We start from the raw sequence: 18,143 nt of genomic DNA, 5'->3' as shown, positions 1-18,143 counted from the left end.
GAAATTGATGAGCGCCGGTACATGACATCATGCGCCAACGGGGCTCGCCAACGGGGATCGAGGGCCAATGAGAACCCGCCACACCCGAAGGGCCCGCCCCAAGGAGGAATATAGGCCAATCAGAGTGCCGGAAAAACGAGTTTTACGGAAGAATCTGAGTCTATGAGAGTGCAGCCGAGCGAGACAGCCACGCCTTCATGGAGGAACACGGGCTAATGAGAGTGCTGTGAAGTCAGTTGTCCCCGTTCCTGAAGTGGAAACTTGATCTTTAAGAACTCAGGAAAGTTCGGAGGTCCCGCCCTTGCCACCGCGAGGCCCGTTCCGGAAGATTTAAAACACACTGAAATCTGAATCATCCCAGGGCTGGACGAGGCTGGATATAGCTGGGGGCCGTGGTCGCCCACTCTGGGGTAGACGGACACGCTACCAGACAGTGAGTCCCAGAAAAACCAGGGACATGATGTGGGAAGCTCAGATGAGGTGCCTGACTCAGGCTTCCTGGAGGAGGTGACGTCTGAAAACTTCTGCTAGATAAAAATGAGAGAGATTCTGGGTAGGAGGAATACAGTTCATGCAAAGGCCGAGAGACAGTCAAATGCGTCACCTCAGAAGGTCACGTGTATAGTTTCGGTGTCTGTGCTTTCTAGGGACACAGCTGACCCCTCCTTTTTTTTTAGTCCTCAAAATGTTTTATGAATATTTTCAAAATTACACAACAGTAGGGAGAATAATATAATGAACATCCACGTACCTCTCAACAATTACTAATATTCTACCCTTCTTGTTTCGTCTATACTTATTTTATTTTTTTGCTTTACATTATAGCAAATTCCAGACGTCTATCAGTTCACCCATAATTGCTTCATGATGTCTTTCTAACACAAGGAGTATTTAAAAGGAAACAAAACAAAAACAGCAGTTTCACACCCAAGAAAATGGGTATCTTAGTATCATCTAACACCCAGACTGAGTTCAATTTTCCCTGCCTCAAAATGTCTTTATACAGGGGACTTTCCTGGTGGCGCAGTGGTTAAGAATCCGCCTGCCAATGCAGGGGACACAGGTTTGAGCCCTGGTCTGGGAAGATCCCACATGCCATGGAGCAACAAAGCCCGTGAGCCACAACTACTGAGCCTGCGCTCTAGAGCCCGCGAGCCACAACTACTGAAGACTGTGCACCACAACTACTGAAGCCCGCTCGCCTAGAGCCTGTGCTCTGCAACAAGAGAAGCCACTGCAATGAGAAGCCCGCGCACCGCAACAAGGAGTAGCCCCCGCTTCCCGCAACTAGAGAAAGCCCTAGAGAAAGCCCGCGTGTAGCGACGAAGACCCAACGCAGCCAAAAATAAATAAATAAATATATAAATAAATAAAAGCAAAACCAAAACTTAATGTTACCGCTTGCCTTGGTTTCTTGAAGCTCCAGTTTGAATCAGCATAAATGAATGCTTTGTTAAAATACTTTGTTTGCTTCTGTGCTAGAGATGTTATAAGAAAAGAATAGGATGCCTTAAAAAAATGATTATTAACTAGAGTCCATACTTTATTCAGTTTTCCTAGTGTTTACCTAATCTCTTTTCTGTTTAAGCATCCCATCCAAGATAACACATAACATTTAGTTGTCATGTTTCGTTAGGCTCTTCTTGCCAGTGACAATTTCCTACTCTTACTTTTTCGTGACTTTCATAGTTTTGAGGAGTACTGGTCACGTAATTTGTAGAATGTTCCTCATTTGGGATCTGTCTGATGTTTTTCTCATTATTAGGCTGGGGTTATGCTTTTTTTTTGGGGGGGGGAGACCACAGAGGTAAAGTGCAATTTTCATCATATCATACCAAGGGTACATACTATCAACCTGAATTATTATTGTTAACTTTGATCTCCTGAAGTAGCACTTGTCAGATTTCTTTACTATAAAATTACTTTTTAAAAACTCCCTGGGCTTCCCTGGTGGTGCAGTTGTTAAGAATCTGCCTGCCAGCTCATGCAGCTCAATATAAAAAAAACAACCCAATCCAAAAATGGCCAGAAGACCTAAATAGACATTTATCCGAAGAAGATATACAGATTGCCAACAAACACATGAAAAGAGGCTCAACATCACTAATCATTAGAGAAATGCAAATCAAAACTACAATGAGGTATCACCTCACACCAGTCAGAATGGCCGTCATCAAAAAATCTACAAACAGTAAATGTTGGAGAGGGTGTGGAGAAAAGGGAACCCTCTTGCACTATTGGTGGGCATGTAAATTGATACAACCACTATGGAGAACAGTATGGAGGTTCCTTAAAAAACTAAAAATAGGGCTTCCCTGGTGGCGCAGTGGTTGAGAGTCTGCCTGCCAATGCAGGGGACACGGGTTCGAGCCCTGGCCTGGGAAGATCCCACATGCCGCGGAGCAACTAGGCCCGTGAGCCACAATTACTGAGCCTGCGCGTCTGGAGCCTGTGCTCTGCAACAAGAGAGCCCGCGCACCGCGATGAAGAGTGGCCCCCACTTGCCGCAACTAGAGAAAGCCCTCGCACAGAAACGAAGACCCAACACAGCCATAAATAAATAAACAAATAAATAAAAATTAAAAAAAAAAACTAGAAATAGAACTACCATATGACCCAGCAATCGGCTACTGGGCATATACCCTGAGAAAACCATAATTCAAAAAGAGTCATGTACCACAATGTTCATTGCAGCACTATTTACAATAGCCAGGACGTGGAAACAACCTAAGTGTCCATCGACAGATGAATGGATAAAGAAGATGTGGCACATATATACAATGGAATATTACTCAGCCATAAAAAGAAACGAAATTGAGTTATTTGTAGTGAGGTGGATGGACCTAGAGTCTGTCATACAGAGTGAAGTAAGTCAGAAAGAGAAAAACAAATACCATATGCTAACACATATATATGGAATCTTAAAAAAAAAAAAGGTTCTGATGAACCTAGGGGCAGGACAGGAATAAAGACGCAAATGTAGAGAATGGACTTGAGGGACACAGGGAAGGGGAAGGTTAAGCTGGGATGAAGTGATAGAGTAGCATTGACATATACACACTACCAAATGTAAAATAGATAGCTAGTGGGAAGAAGCTGCATAGCACAGGGAGATCAGCTCGGTGCTTTGTGACCATCTAGAGGGGTGGGATAGGGAGGGTGGGAGGGAGATGTAAGAGGGAGGGAATATAGGGATATATATATGCATATAGCTGATTCACTTTGTTATACAGCAGAAACTAACACAACATTGTAAAGCAATTATACTTCAATAAAGATGTTAAAATAAATAAAAAAAAAAGAATCCGCCTGCCAGTGCAGGGGACACGGGTTTGAGCCCTGGTCGAGGAAGATCCCACATGCCGCGGAGCAACTAAGCCCGTGCGCCGCAACTACTGAGCCTGCGCTCTAGAACCCGCAAGCCACAACTACTGATCCCGCGTGCCTAGAGCCTGTGCTCCTCAACAAGAGAAGCCACCGCAATGAGAAGCCCGCGCTCCGCAACGAAGAGCAGCCCCCGCTCGCCGCAACTAGAGGAGAGCCCGCGCACAGCAACGAAGACCCAACCCAGCCAAAAATAAACAAACAAACAAATAAATAAATTTATATAAAAAAATTAAAAACTCTCTTTTCATGCTCTTTGGAAGGAAGTTACTATGCACAGCCCATACTTAAGGGGTGGAGTAGTTAAGCTCCACCTCCGTGAGAGTGAGATATCTACATAAATTATTTGGAATTCTTTTGCACAGGGGATGTCTATTCTACCCCCTTTATTTCGTTATTAAATCACTTGTATCAGTATGGACTCATGGATATTCTGTACTTTCGGTTATTATACAATACCACTTTAGTTATTTTGTTGCTCAAATTGTTCCAGCTTTTAAAATCCTATTAAAGTCTTTTTTTAACCCGAAAATTTCCCTTCTCCTGCCTTTTTCTTCCTCCCTCCCTCTTTTCTTTCTCTTTCTCCCCCCCACCCTCTCTTTTTTTGTCTTCTATTTGTTGCAGAAACTCATCAATTGTCCTATAGGACGTCTCACATTTTGGATTTAACTAATTATGTTGTTTCACTTGTTCCTCACTGCCTCCTCTCCCTTTCTTATTTATTGCAGTAACAGAAGCTTGGTTAGATTTAGGTTTAATTTGGTAGAAGAATACTTAAGAGGTAATCCTACTGTATCCCATCAGGAGCACATGGTATCTGGTTGTCCTCCTTTGGCGATGCCAAGATTGATCAGCAGTGTGATCCTGTTCCATCCATTTTAAAAAGCTCAATCAACCTTTCCATTAATAGTTTTAGCAGCACTTGATCATCATTACCTGTATCTATTACTTATTAACATATGGAAGATAGTGGTTTTCGAATTTTATCATTCTCTCTGAAATTATTAGTGACTTTTATAAACGTCCTCATCAGGAATTGGGTTACTTGTTCACATACAGGAAAGAAGACAGAAAATGCTTGATTCTTTCCCTATTTTATGTTGGCGGGGGGAAAGAAATGAGTTGGTTACTAACACCCTTCAAAGGTGACCAGTGAGGAATGTGTGTTTGAATATCAATATGAACTGACATTTTCAAACATATTTATGTGCTTCAAGTCATTGCAGTCATTCTTTTTTTTAAAGATTTATTTATTTATTATTTATTTATTTATATTTATTTTTTTGGCTGCATCAGGTCTTAGTTGCGGCATGTGGGATCTTCACTGAGGCATGCGAGATCTTTTGTTGTGGCGCGCGGGCTCTTCCTTGTGGTGTGCGGGCTTCTCTCTAGTTGTGGCATGTGGGTTTTCTCTCTCTAGTTGGGGCACACAGGCTCCAGGGCATGTGGGCTCTGTAGTTGTGACGCATGGGTTCCAGAGCATGTGGGCTCTGTAGTTTGTGGCACGCGGGCTCTAGTTGAGGCGCGTGGGCTCTATAGTTGTGGCACGCGGGCTTAGTTGCCCTGCGGCATGTGGGATCTTTGTTCAAACCCGCGTCCCCTGCATTGCAAGGCGGATTCTTTACCACTGGACCACCAGGGAAGTCCCCATTGCAGTCACTCTAATTGCTGCTCAAAATGTCACATTTTTAGCCAGTGGCTACGCCTTCATACTGACTCCTGAGTCCTTTTGACTCAATCCCAGTAGTTTTGGAGGACGTCCTTGCTCTCTGGTACAAAATGCTTCATACTCATTTTGCACATTTCCTGCCCCAGACCTAGAATCAGCTACTTCCCCAAGGATCCCTGGTTCCTTTGAGTCAGAAATGGTATTTAGAGGCCACAACCTGGGCACTAGGGTTGCTCATTGTTACTGCGTTGTCATATGTAGAGCTTTTCCGTGGACTTAGCTAGGGAAATATATATATATATATATATATATAATACATATTTATATATATTTATTATACGTATTATATATATAGTTTAGAAAGAGAAAACCCCATGAGTTCATTCTAATATTTCCAATTCAAATGAAAGATTACAGGGTATTACTTCTTTGATTTCATATTTGTATCTCTTTTCTTCTTCTTTTTTTTTTTAAAGTTTTACTTGATTTTATTTATTTATTTATTTATTTTTATTTTTGGCTGTGTTGGGTCTTCGGTTCGTGCGAGGGCTTTCTCCAGTTGCGGCAAGCGGGGGCCACTCTTCATCGCGGTGCGGGGACCGCTCTTCATCGCGGTGCGCGGGCCTTTCTCTATCGCGGCCCCTCCCGTCGCGGGGCACAGGCTCCAGACGCGCAGGCTCAGCAATTGTGGCTCACGGGCCCAGCTGCTCCGTGGCATGTGGGATCTTCCCAGACCAGGGCTCGAACCCGTGTCCCCTGCATTAGCAGGCAGATTCTCAACCACTGCGCCACCAGGGAAGCCCTCTTTTCTTCTTCTTTTTAAAAATATTTATTTATTTATTTGGCTGTGCCGGGTCTTAGTTGCGGCAGGTGGGGTCCTCACCGCCACGTGCGGGATCCTCGGTTGCGGCATGCGGGATCTTTTAGCTGCAGCATGTGGGATTTTTAGTTGCGGCATGCGAACTCTCAGCTGCCGCATGTGGGATCTAGTTCCCCGACCAGGGAGCGAACCTGGGCTCCCTGTACTAGGAGCCCAGAGTTCTAGCCACTGGACCACCAGGGAAGTCTCGTGTATCTCTTTTCATTTGCATTAAAAACTTAGTCCCCAGTAACATTAGCATAGCTACATATTTGTTTTAGTCTAATATATAATTTCAAAATATATGATGTTGGGTCTCAAAATTTTAAACTATGTATTTTACCAAAATAAAAAAAATCAGTGTTATTATGAACAATAAGACTATTTGAAAGTAGGTTGCAGACATCATCCTTAATACTTCAACACATATTCTCTAAGAACATTCTCCCACTTAACCACGATACCATTATCACACCAAAAAAATTTTATAAAGATACAGTATCATCCAATATACCAATCTCTCATTTCTCATATTCAAATTTCCCCAGTTGACTCAAAAATGTACTTTCGCGGGACTTCCCTGGTGGTGCAGTCGTTAAGAATGCGCCTGCCAATGCAGGGGACACGGGTTTGAGCCCTGGTCTGGGAGGATCCCACAGGCCGCGGAGCAACTAAGCCCGTGCGCCACAACTACTGAGCCTGCACTCTGGAACCCCCAAGCCACAACTACTGAAGCCCACACGCCTAGAGCCCGTGCTCCGCAACAAGAGAAGCCACTGCAGTGAAGAGCAGCCCCTGCTCGCCGCAACCAGAGAAAGCCCGCCTGCAGCAATGAAGACCCAACGCACCCAAAAATAAATTAAATTAAAAAAAAATTTTTTTAATGTACTTTCAGGACTTCCCAGGTGGTCCAGTGGCTGACTCTCACTCCCAATGCGGGGGGACCCAGGTTTCATCCCTGGTCAGGGAACTAGATCCCACATGCCACAACTAAGACCTGGTGCAGCCAAATAAATATTAAAAAAAAAACCCAAACCCCACAAAAAACAATCCTCCAAACCAAAATAATCCCCCAAAATGTACTTTCAAACTCAAATGCTTCAAACAAAAAAACTTAAAACACCCCACCCTGATTCAATCAAGGTTTTGCATTGCATTTGGTTGTCATGTCTCTTTTAATCTGAAACAATCCCCACTGTACCCCCACTTCCGGAAGAATATGATCTAGTTGTTTTGTACAAGGTCTCACAACTTTTATTTCACCCAGTATGTCTTCGGGATAGATTCCTATAAGTAGCATTGTCTGGGCAAAGAGTAAATGCTTATATGGTTTTTTTTTAAATTAAAAAAACCTTTTATTATTATTTTTTGGGTTTTATTAATTTTATTTATTTATTTTAGCTGTGTTGGGTCTTCGTTGCTGCGCGCGGGCTTTCTCTAGTTGCGGCGAGCGGGGACTACTCTTTGTTGCGGTGCGCAGGCTTCTCATTGCGGTGGCTTCTCTTGTTGCGGAGAATGGGCTCTAAGCGCGCGGGCTTCAGTAGTTGCAGCACACGGGCTCAGTAGTTGTGGCTCACGGGCTCTAGAGAGCAGGCTCAGTACTTGTGGCGCACGGGCTTAGTCGCTCCGTGGCATGTGGGATCTTCCTGGACCAGGACTCGAACCAATGTCCCCTGCATTGGCAGGCGGATTCTTAACCACTGCGCCACCAGGGAAGTCCAATAAATGCTTATAGAGTTTTGCTGGAGATTATCCCACAGATATTCCATATTGCACATCCACTGATGTATCAGAGTGCTGTTTCCCATAGCCTTACCAACAGGGGGAGCTGCCAAAATTATAGGTTTCCTTTTTCCAAGTCTGGTAGGTGAGAAATGTATCAAAGTGGGGTTTTAATTTGCTTTTCTCTTACAGAGTTTGAGCATATTTTCTGAGAACTGTCCATTCATATATTTTGCCCATTTTTCCATGGACTTGGAATTTTTCTTTTCCACTTTGACACTACACACACACACACACACACACCCTTTTACATTATAAACTGCGAACATTTCCCCCCAATTTGTCATTTCTTCTTACTTTGCTTTTTTTTTTTAACCATGTAAAAGTTTCTTTTATTTTTTTTGTCAGTACTTCCCCTTATTGCATCTGGATTTCAAATCATATTTAGGAAAGTTTGTCCAACTTCTAGTTTACAGAGGAATTCACCTTCATGGAGCTCACATTTTGTTTGAGGACAATAAAAGATAAATAAAGTAAAACAGTGTATGTTAGAAGATGTGCTATGGAGAAATATTGAGCAAGGACGGGGGTAAGGACCCTCATGTTCAGTAGGGGGGTGGCTCGGAGCTGAGATGAAGAGGAGGGGGGACACTAAGGTGGCACATTGGAAGGCAAACGTGTAAAGACTGGGAAAGAGTAGCCAGGGATAGGAGGAGAACTGGGAGAGTGAGGGTGCTCTGGAGGCCAAGAGAGGAATATGGGAAGGGAGGTGGAAAATCAGGTTTAAAATCTCAAAGATGTCAAATATCCCTAATTTGTAAACTAACTGCAACCCCAATAAAACCCCCATCTATGTTTGTATTTCTTCTGGAACCAGGCAAATTGGGTATAAAGTTCCCTTCATTTGAGAGAAAAACATAGCAAGAGACAGGGACACATTGAAAAATAAGAGCGAGATGGCAATCAGCCATTTCAGGTACTAAGACGTATTACACAGCCTTTGTAAGTAAAACACTGTGGGGATGGCACACAAGAGTCAGACAGACAATGGACTTGGAGAGAACACAGGTGCAGCCCAATTAACCATGGAAATCTAGTGTATGAAAAGGTGGCATCTCAAATCACCTAAAACTACCTTATGAAGTTTAGGTAGGTAAAGTTTTACTTCATAAGTTGAAGATAATGCACAGTGAAATGCATAGATCTAATCAGTATGGCTAGAATAGTTCTGAAAAATCTATACACCTGTGTAACCCCACCACCTTCAACATACAACATATTCCCAACTCGAGAAAGTTTGTCTCCTCCTTGGTTGACCCCTGCCACCCAGCCCTCCTTCAGAGGCAATCACTGCTCTGAATGAAAATTATAATAAGTGTTAGTGAGACATATTTAAAATAAGACAAAACTGAATCCATTTGGATAAATTCCAAATGGCTCAGAGATTTGAATTTTACATTTACAAAAGAAACTGTATAATAAACTAGAAGGCAATGTCATCTCTTAAACCTTCCCCTCTTCCAGCAGCTGCACTGCCTCCTCAGCCCTCACACCAACACATCTGAACTCAGGGCCTTTGCATGTGCTGTAGTCTTCCCCTCTGCAAGCCTTCCTCAGATGCCCGTGTGCTTCCTTCTCTCTCTACCTTTACAGAGTGTCACCTTTGCTGTGTAGCCCTCTATTTAAAAATCACACCACTACAACCGCTTTTTCTCCACAGCAGTTCTTCCACATACTAAATATTTTGCTTACTTATTTTGTCAGTGGTCTGTTCTCCTGTCCTAGAATGACAACTCCCTGAAGGCTGGGACTTCTGTCCATTTTTTTCAGTGCTGGATCCTCAGTACTTAGAGCAGGTGCTTGATTACTTTTTGCTGAGGGTAAAAGTGACGAGGAGAGTTTCAGGTAGGGTGGGGCCCACAGTACCCCATTCTCTTGGCTTTAGTGGGATGACAGGACAGTGGCACGGCAACTGAGAGGAAAAACAGAACAGCCTGTGAAGGGGGATGGCAGGTGTGGGTAGAGACAATGGGCTGATGCATCCAGGCAATGCTTTCTTCCAAAAGTCTTATTAAGGGAAGTGAAGTGTTGGGGTGAACAAATGCGAAGCTCTGGACTTCTTTTTGAGCCACCTCTTCATCTGCACAGCTGCTGCAGGGCGCCTTGGGCCTGGATCCAGCGTAGCTGCCACTGGGGCAGGGACAGGCCTTGGCAGAGCTCCCCGGAGAGGGCGGCTTGCCCCGGCTGCTCCCACCTGGAGAAGGGGATGGCGTAAGAGGGGAGGCCTGGACCTCCAGCAGACCTTCACTGGCCTCCGCTCAGCACCATGCTCTGCTTGTCATCAGCAACACCCCCCCCCCCCGGCCCGGTCTAAGTTCTGCCTGTTCCGCCAGTCAGCCCCCACCTCATCGTGTCCCCCTCTCACCAGTCCCCCACAACTCCCTGCAGCTCGGGGATTCGCTTCAGTGCTCGTTTCAGCAGGCTCTCCAGGCGCTTCAGAGCCCGCCCCAGGTTCTCTTTCTGCTCCTTTTCCTGGGATGCCCGGATCTGCAGCAGCTCTGCAGGTTAGAAACCCGGGGGGCAGCAATGAATCCTCTGGCTCCCTGGTGCCTTGCAGCCAATGGGTCACCAAGTCTCCAATCATCTAGTCTTCACCTGAGCATCTCTCCTAATCCTCTCTCTCCTCCCAGGTCCTCTTACCACGTGCAAGCCCACCATACCTCAGGCGTTATTCTGAATGCCTTCCTCCCTCCCCCTGGTGGCCCCTCCATCTCCATGGCCCAACCCTCAGCGTCCTCCCTGCTTCCCTACTTGTCCCCCAGCCTCCTTCCTAGGGCCCAAACCTCAGCCTCTCACTGGTCCATCCTTCACATGGCAGCCAGAGTGATCTCACAGCCTAAACCTGATCCTTTCCCTCTTCTGCTTGGAACGCTGCAAGGCTCCCCAGAGCCCCAAGACAGAGCCCAGGCTCTCAGCCTAGTACTTGAGGGGTGCATCATGTGGCCTCTGCTTACTACTCCAGAGTAAAACCTCACCTGTCCCCCGGGGCCCACTGGAGACACCATCTTTCCTCCTGGACAGCTCTCACCTCTTTCCCCACTGAGCTCTCAGGGCCAGCACATGGCACATACCCAGCGAGTGCTTGCTGAGTGAATCCAGGAATAAATGACTTTTCTGAGTTTCAGCTTCCTCTCTGCAAACTGGGGTCTTATACTCCCTTCCCTCATGGTAAGGACTGTTAGACACTGTGCATGTGCAGATAACGGTGACTGGAATCACACCAGAGACGCAGAGTGCTTACTGCAGCCAGGCATGGCTCAATACCCTGTTTGGGTCACCTGACTGAATCTTTCCAGCAACTCTGTAAGGTATTATGATTATGCTTATTCCACTGAGGAGGAAACTGAGGCACAGGGAGATCACGCAGCAAGGAAGAGGTGGGGCTGAGAAGAGAATCCAGGTAGTTTAACTACACAGCCCAGTTTTTAACTACTCAAGTATACTATTGTTTGGTGATGGATGAGTATTTGGCAATTCAATGAGCAGTGCTGCCTAATGGTTAGGAGCAAAGACCCACGTTAGACGGCCTGGATTCAAATCCCAGCCTGGCTGTCTGGGCAGCTACCAAGGCTTCTCCTTCTCAGTTCCCTCCTCTGTAAAACGGAGAGAACCCCTGGGCTGCTGTGCAGATGAAACTAGTGAGCATGCTCAAAGCACTCAGCACACTGTGTAAGCAGTGGGTGTTTGTGATTTCCTCTGGGCGCTGATGGTCCTGGGAAGGGGCTGGGATGCTGGATAAGGAAGCAGGGCAGGCCTACCCTGGGTGGATGGTCCTGGCGGCAGGCTGGTCTTCATGTGGAGCAGATACCAGCATCGGAGACTTCGCTGGTCCTGGAGGAACAGAAGGTCCTGGCGAAGAGAGGCAGCCTTCGGGAGGAGCAGCTCCGGAGCCTGGAGGAAGGGGGAAGGACAGTCACCTGGGGTGGGGGTAGGGGTGGGAAGACGGGTCCTAAGGGACAGGCACTCACCTTCCCTGCGGGCAGCCCCAGTGTGTGGCTCAACACTATGAGGCTGGAGCCTCTTGGGGATGCAGGATGCAGCTGGTGGATGGATGGCAGGACCGTAGGGAGGGGCTGCAACCTGTGGGGGAAAATCCAGGTTGGGTGGGGCACTGAGAGGGAGGCTTGGGTTCCAGAGGCTCTGGGGGCTGGGAGCTGGGCTCAGGAGGCCCAGGAACTTGGAGGTGGGTCTGAGGACTAGGATTCCAGAATGGGGCTGAGGACCTGAAGGTGAGGTCTGGCAGCCCGGGAACACTGGGAGGACTGGAATTGTTTTTTTCGAGTGGGACCAGGGAGTGACAGTCATCCATGGCAGGGGACATGGTGACGGCCCAGTCTCACCCTTCAGGGCTGTGCCGCAGCAGGGTGCCCAGCAGAAGATGGGGCAGATGCTGGGCTTCCTCCTCTAGACACCGAAGCAGCTCCTGGCTCTGTGGTGCTACCATCTCAGATGTGGGGACCACTTTTTGCTGAACCAAAGCTAGCACCTGTGGGGAAGGAAAGGGATGGGAAGGGCAGTGTGAGGCTGCTTAGCCCCCTCCCTGGGAGACCCAGCCCTACCCAGAATTTGCCCCAGCTCCCATCTCACCTCCCCAGGGCTCCGGCACAGGCTCGTCTTGCTGGCTGAGTTGCCCTTGATGAGCAGGCGGACCTGTTCCTGCGTCTCCTCCTAGGTAACAGAGAGGCCACGGAGATGCGCTGCTTTTCCTTGTCACCTTCCAGCCTCTGCCCCTGCTCACCCCTTTGCACAGGTCCTGATTCCTCTTGGGAATCTCACCCTGACCCCCTCCCCTCACCAGGAGGCCCAGTTCTGGATCTTAAGGGTCCCAGCCTCACTCTGGCCCTCCACCAGGCCCTGCCACTTCTCCCGGAGTCCCGCCTCTCACCACCAGTTGGCGCCAGTGCAGGATCCGCTGCTGTTTGGCCTGTAGCTCCTGGAGCAGAAGCTGCCGCTGCCCAGAAGCCTCCTCTAGCTCCTGGCTCATGGCACGCAGGGCCTTGAGTTCTGCCCACAGGGCAGAGCTCCGGATCCCCAGCACCAATGCCTGCCTGGGGCACGAGTAGAAAAAAGCAAAGGAGAAGGAAGGTGACTAAGACTCATGGTGGGGGAGGGAGATCAGATCTGCAAGCATGCACAAGGAGCCATAGCACAGGGAGACAAACCAGGAGAGCAAGCAGGGATGCAGAAACAGGAGCCACAGGTGCGGAAAAAGTCCAATAACCCGAAACCTCTGGGAGAGAGATGGCCTAGAGGCCTCTGCCCATGGAGACCCCTCACCTCTCGCTGGATCCCACGGTACATCTCTCCATGTCCTCCATCAGGCCCTGGAGATGCCGGGTCAGGATTTGATGGTCCTCCAGGAGGGGGCCCCGCTGGGTGACCAGTGCAGCCACAGACTGCCAGCCCTCCTGGAGCGAGGCACAGAGTCAGGGTGGGCATGGTCCCTGGGGTTGGGGGCTGGGGGAGGGGATCGAGTGGGTGGGGAAGGGGATGGAGTCCTGGGAAGGATCCTGGGAAGGAGTCCTGGGGGTCACCTGGATGAGATGCACCATGGACGGCAGGGCCTGGCTGGAGTTGGGCTGGTCTGGGGCCTGGGAGCTGAGAATAGGGGCCGAGCTGCAGAGAGAGGAGACCTGTCCCCTTGCCTGGGCCCTTGGGGGTAACCAATGTCAGCCCACCTGCCGGATTGGTTACTGGGTTTCAGTTCCACCCCCATCAGCAGGTCACCCTGCCTGGTCCTGACCTGTCCCAATTTACCCAGCCCCCAGCCCTGCTCTGACTGTGGGAGCGTCCACGCCACACCTGGCTATCTCTGTATCTTGGAGCTCATCCACACTGCACAGGGACTGGATCTCTGCCTCCCGCTCTGCAGCCAGATGCTCCAAGGCAGCCAGGACATGGCCCGGAGGGTGGTTTGTCAGCAGTGTCTGGTGAGGAGAGGAGTGAAGTCAGGGCAGGATGGAGGAGGGCTGCGAGCTGGGACTCCATGGAGAAGGGGAAGGGATCAAGAGTTAGGTCCTGGCACCCTGAGGTTTAATCATGGGGCAGAGGGTGTGGCCTTTTTGAGAGCCCCCTCACCTCCACTGAGCTAAGCCACTGCTGGTAGGAAGTTCCAAAGAGATCATCTCGAGGGGTTCTGTGGAGTTGGGGAAGGGGACAGAGAATGTTACAGAACACATCAATTCACCCTCTAATGATCACCACCACCCTATAAGGTAGGGGGTGTCATTGTCCCCATTTTAAGGATTGGAAACCAGGTTCTTTCTCTACGCCTGTCAGACTTGAGTTCCCCACTTAATATCAACTCGCTGGTCTTGGGCCCCTTCATGTGTGCTGTTTACCTGGAACACCCTCTCAACCTTTTACCCTCCTCACCAGAGAACCCGTCCTGTCTCCTTAGCTGGGTAAGGCATTTCATTTGGGTTACCTGCACCTCTCAGGCCTCCCCACCCTCTGACAGCCCTAACTACCTGGGTTGTCACTGTCTATGATGGTCTGTTTCCCTCTTTTCCCAGCCTGGGAGCCCTGTCAGGGCAGGGCCTGGGCCAACAGAGCCCGGAGGCCCAATGTCTGTTAACAAGTGACTACCCCCAAAGCCCAGGTCCTTTGCAGGGTCTTGGGGGTTGAGGGATACTCACGGAATGCTGCCTCCCTTGGCCCGAGGCATCAGGAGCTTCTGCAGGAACTGGGTCCGGAGGCTGCAGGCCGTTCGGACATCGCCCTGCGAAGAAGAGAGTGTAGCATGAGGAGGGCCCAGAGGTCCACCGAACCCCAGGCTCCCCACCTTTTCCCCCATGGCCCAGGACTCTTACCAGGACCACAGGCTCCAGGCTCAGGGCTGCTGATGTCAAGGGTCCAAAGTTTATATCCACTTTGGCCTTCCTGGGGAGAGGAGTGCAGTTGGGGCTGAGGTTCCTGGGAGGAGGGAGCTGGCAGCACAGACGTCTGTGTCCCCTCTTGCTGCCAGCAAAGCTAGCCTGGATCTCAGAGGCCAATCCCCAAATTAGACCACTGTCATCTCCTGGCTAGATGACTGCATCAACCTCCTCATCGGTCTCCCTGCTCTTGCCCCCTGCAGTCTGCTCTCTACCCAGTAGTCAACGATCCTATTAAAACCTCAGACAGATCATGTCACTGTTTTGCTCAAAACCCTTGAAAACAATGTGATGTGTCCCCATTACACTCAGAAAAACAACAATGGGTATTAGAACTCTTCTAAGCACTCCGCGTGATTTAACTCACTTAATTATCATATCTACCCTATAGAGTAGGTATTAATATTATCCCCATTCTATAGAACTTAGAAACTGAGGCACAAAGAAGTTAAATACTTTGCCCAAAGTCACACAGCTGTAAGTGGCTGAGCCAGGGCATGAACCCAGCCTGAGAACAAAATTCCAATGCCTCCATGGCGCTCTGTCCTCCTCTCCAACCTACCTCCTCACGCTCTCCCTCTTGCCTACGAAACTTAAGCTGAACTGGCCTCTTGGCTGTTCTTCCCACATGCCAAGCTCAGGGCTCTGCTCTTGCTGTTCCTCTCCATGGAAATTCCTCCCCCAACTCAAATGTTACCTCCTCAGAGAGGCCTTCTCCGACCATCGTACCTAGGGTAGGATCTCCCTCTCCCTTTCTATCACATCACCTTTTCTTCACAGCGCTCATCTCTACCTACGATTACAGGGTTTGTCTGTTTCCTAGTTTACCACCTGTCTCCTCTGCATCACAGTGTGAGGTCCATGAGGGCAGGACTGTCCCGTTTACTGTTTTTTCCCCGGCACTGGTGTTCTAGATATATAGCTGGCACTATTCTAGGCACTGGAAATACAGGTGGCTGAGATGACAAAACTTCCTGGCCTCATGGACATTAAATCTTAAGGAGTGGAGCTCAGAATTCTGGAACCCAAGAAGCGCTCAGGGCAGAGCACTGGGTCTTTAGGAATGTGTCTACCCAGCCTGGTGGGGGCTGCTCCCTGGACACCTGAGGCTTACCTCTCTATGTCCTGCAAATGCTTGAGCTGATTCTGCAGCTGCTGCATGGGACCTTGGAGCCCACGCTGCTGTCTTCGCATGGCCCCAGCTTGGGCCCGGAGGAGGAGAGCACGACGCTGGGTGTCTTGCATGCTCTGTAGGCCCTGCTCCATGGCCATGTCTGTGAGAGGAACAGGGGCGGCCATCAGTACTTTCCTTAACCTCGATCTGCTGCCCATCTATCCAGCCCCATGGGTCACCCTGAGCCTCAGTCTCTCGCTCCAGCAGCTCCAGGCTCTGGTCTAACTCCAGGATCTCTGCCCGCAGGTGGGCAACAGCGGCTTCCAGCTTCAGCTTCCGACGGGCCTGGTGGAATCAGGTACAGGGTCAGATGCGTGGCCTGGCTGGGGCTCGGCCTGGCCTGACTGCCCTGTGTGGAGCAGCAGTCTCTTACCTGCCCAGTTAGGTGGCAGAGGGTTTTCCCTAGGCAGTTTCGGTGCCTTAACCTCTAGGACCAGAAGAGCACTATGGTACTATCCTGTCCCCCTCCTTACTCCTGGGATTGCCTCATCTATCCTCCCACCCTGTTTCCTGTCTCTGTCCCAGTCCTCATCTCCCCACTGAGCCCCACACCTGGGAGTCCTGAGGTCTCCTGGAAGCCTCCTCTGCCCCAGATGTCACCTGGGCACCATGCACACATTGGGTCCCATATTGGCCTCAGTATCTCTCCCAAACCAGTCTCTTCTCCCACCAACCTCACCAGCTTTGATGCCCCATATCCATGTCCCCCCAACCACAGCTCATGCCTTCTCCCCCTGGACTGTAAGCCCTGTGAGTGCAGGAATCAGGGCTGTTTTGTGACACAGTGACCCTAGCATCACCCAGCACAAGGCTGGGGCTAGAGCAGAAGGTCTACAAGTCCTCTTTTTGGATGAAAGAAAATCTTGCAGCACATGCTTCTCACCTCGGGACTGTCCTGGTGGCCATACCTGAGGAAGTGAGGCCAGAGTTAGAGGATGACAGGGACTTCCAGGGGGAGATGGGAGGTTGAGGCTGTGGGCGGGGACATGGCTGGAGGGGGCTGGGGAAGACAGGAGGGGACAGCTTTGAGGACTAGTTAGTTACCAGAGCAGGTTTCCTCGGATCTTCTTGACATTCCTATAGCGGAGAGGTAGGAGGAAGGGGAGTTACTGTGGGACTCGCCTAGGTCCTCTCCCCTGCCACAGCTTCCCTCATGCAGCCAGGCTCACCTCTGGCTGTGCACATGCCGCAAGACGTAGGCCCAGATATCGGCCCCCTGGCCCAGACACAGCCTGTGGGAACAGCATGTAAGGGGATGCCTGGGACGTCACACAGGGTGGAGGATATTCATTCGCAGGGTGGTGGGGGGTAAGGTCTTTACTAGGGAGTTCTCACCTCTTGGGGGAGGGAGGGTCCATACTTTTGGGGGTAAGGTATTCCCTCCTGGGGAGTTCTCAGTCACTGAGAGGGTGGGCTTCTCACGGGGTGTAGGGGTATTCTCATTCCATGGTGGAGTGCTCCCTTTCTCCTGGGAGAGGGTTATCTCCAGTCACTTCCAGAGGTGGGGGTGAGGGCTATACTGCCTGGAAGGGCTCTCTCCTTATCAGCTGTGGGTCATCACTCCTATACATTCAGTCTTCAATGGGGTGGTCTTTGCTGACTCCAGAGGGTCCTCACTGGCTGGGCTGGGGTGTGTGGTGGGTGGTGAAGTGCTGCAGCGACAGCCTTACTCTGGAGATCCAGTTTCCCTACCGGGAGGGGGCCTTCATTGCTAACTCATCCCCACTGGTGCAAGGGACCGCACTCTGGGCGGCCTCACAGGATGGGCGCGGGAGTGTTGGAGTCACCGCCAGGACGTCCTCACACAGTTCAGGATCCTCTGCCTGGATTTACTACTCGGGGGGCGGGGGCGCCCTCAAGGGTTATTCTCACTGGGGCAGAGGAGGATGGGGAGGGCGGCGCGTCTTAGATGAAGATGTGGTTCTCACTCCCCGGGACTCTATCTCCAGGGTGGGGAGTCCTCACTCCTAGAGCGGCCCTCACCTGCGCAGCGTCGACTCCGGGGCCCGGGCGGCCACGGGCGCCTCCATCTCTTCCGCCGCCCAGCAGCCCAGTTCCCGCGCTTGCTGCGATAACTCCATGACAGCGCCTCAGCCGTCGCCTCCCGCCCCTCCTTCAAGTGTGGCTTCCGCCTCTGACGTCACGAGTGCGCCGGAAGTGACGCCATCGATCGCCAGGCAGGGAGGAGCTTTCCGGCTCTGCAAGGTCTCAGAGCTGATCTACGTCTCTCATGCCTGAGGGTCCGGTCCCTTTGAGTGGAGATGAAAGGGGCGTGGAGAAACGGTGGGAGCCGCTAGCCTTCTGCGTCCTCCTTCCTACTACCATCTGTTCCCTAAGAGACAAAAGGTCCCCAATGCCTCCCTTCATTTTCTTTTTTTTTTTTTTTAAATACCCTTTATT

At 50.0% G+C, this 18,143-nt stretch overlaps 1 protein-coding gene across 7 annotated transcripts; it reads right to left on the bottom strand.

Annotated features, from left to right (window-relative positions):
* Positions 1-8,985: 8,985 nt before the first annotated feature.
* On the bottom strand, positions 8,986-17,862 carry HAUS5 (HAUS augmin like complex subunit 5). 7 transcript variants are annotated; one of them, XM_057533296.1, is made up of 19 exons: positions 17,727-17,862; positions 16,913-16,975; positions 16,788-16,820; positions 16,627-16,651; positions 15,923-16,028; positions 15,684-15,843; positions 14,507-14,609; positions 14,333-14,415; positions 13,773-13,830; positions 13,497-13,621; positions 13,229-13,310; positions 12,972-13,102; positions 12,580-12,742; positions 12,282-12,362; positions 12,035-12,180; positions 11,663-11,774; positions 11,453-11,585; positions 10,060-10,192; positions 8,986-9,888 (listed from the first exon to the last, which is right to left on the bottom strand). In XM_057533296.1, the coding sequence occupies exons 1-19, from the start codon at positions 17,822-17,824 to the stop codon at positions 9,771-9,773; spliced, it is 1,953 nt and encodes a 650-aa protein (XP_057389279.1). In that variant the 5' UTR covers positions 17,825-17,862; the 3' UTR covers positions 8,986-9,770. The 7 variants fall into 7 exon arrangements, with proteins under 7 accessions (XP_057389279.1, XP_007165199.1, XP_007165200.1 ...); XM_007165137.2 differs by having other exon boundaries at positions 14,507-14,576; XM_007165138.2 differs by having other exon boundaries at positions 13,229-13,292; positions 14,507-14,576.
* Between the last annotated feature and the right edge of the window lie 281 nt (positions 17,863-18,143).

The sequence above is a fragment of the Balaenoptera acutorostrata genome, chromosome 19 (assembly GCF_949987535.1).
Source record: "Balaenoptera acutorostrata chromosome 19, mBalAcu1.1, whole genome shotgun sequence".
In the NCBI taxonomy this organism is placed as follows: Eukaryota; Metazoa; Chordata; class Mammalia; order Artiodactyla; family Balaenopteridae; genus Balaenoptera; species Balaenoptera acutorostrata.
This window is presented reverse-complemented; position numbering and strand designations above follow the sequence as displayed.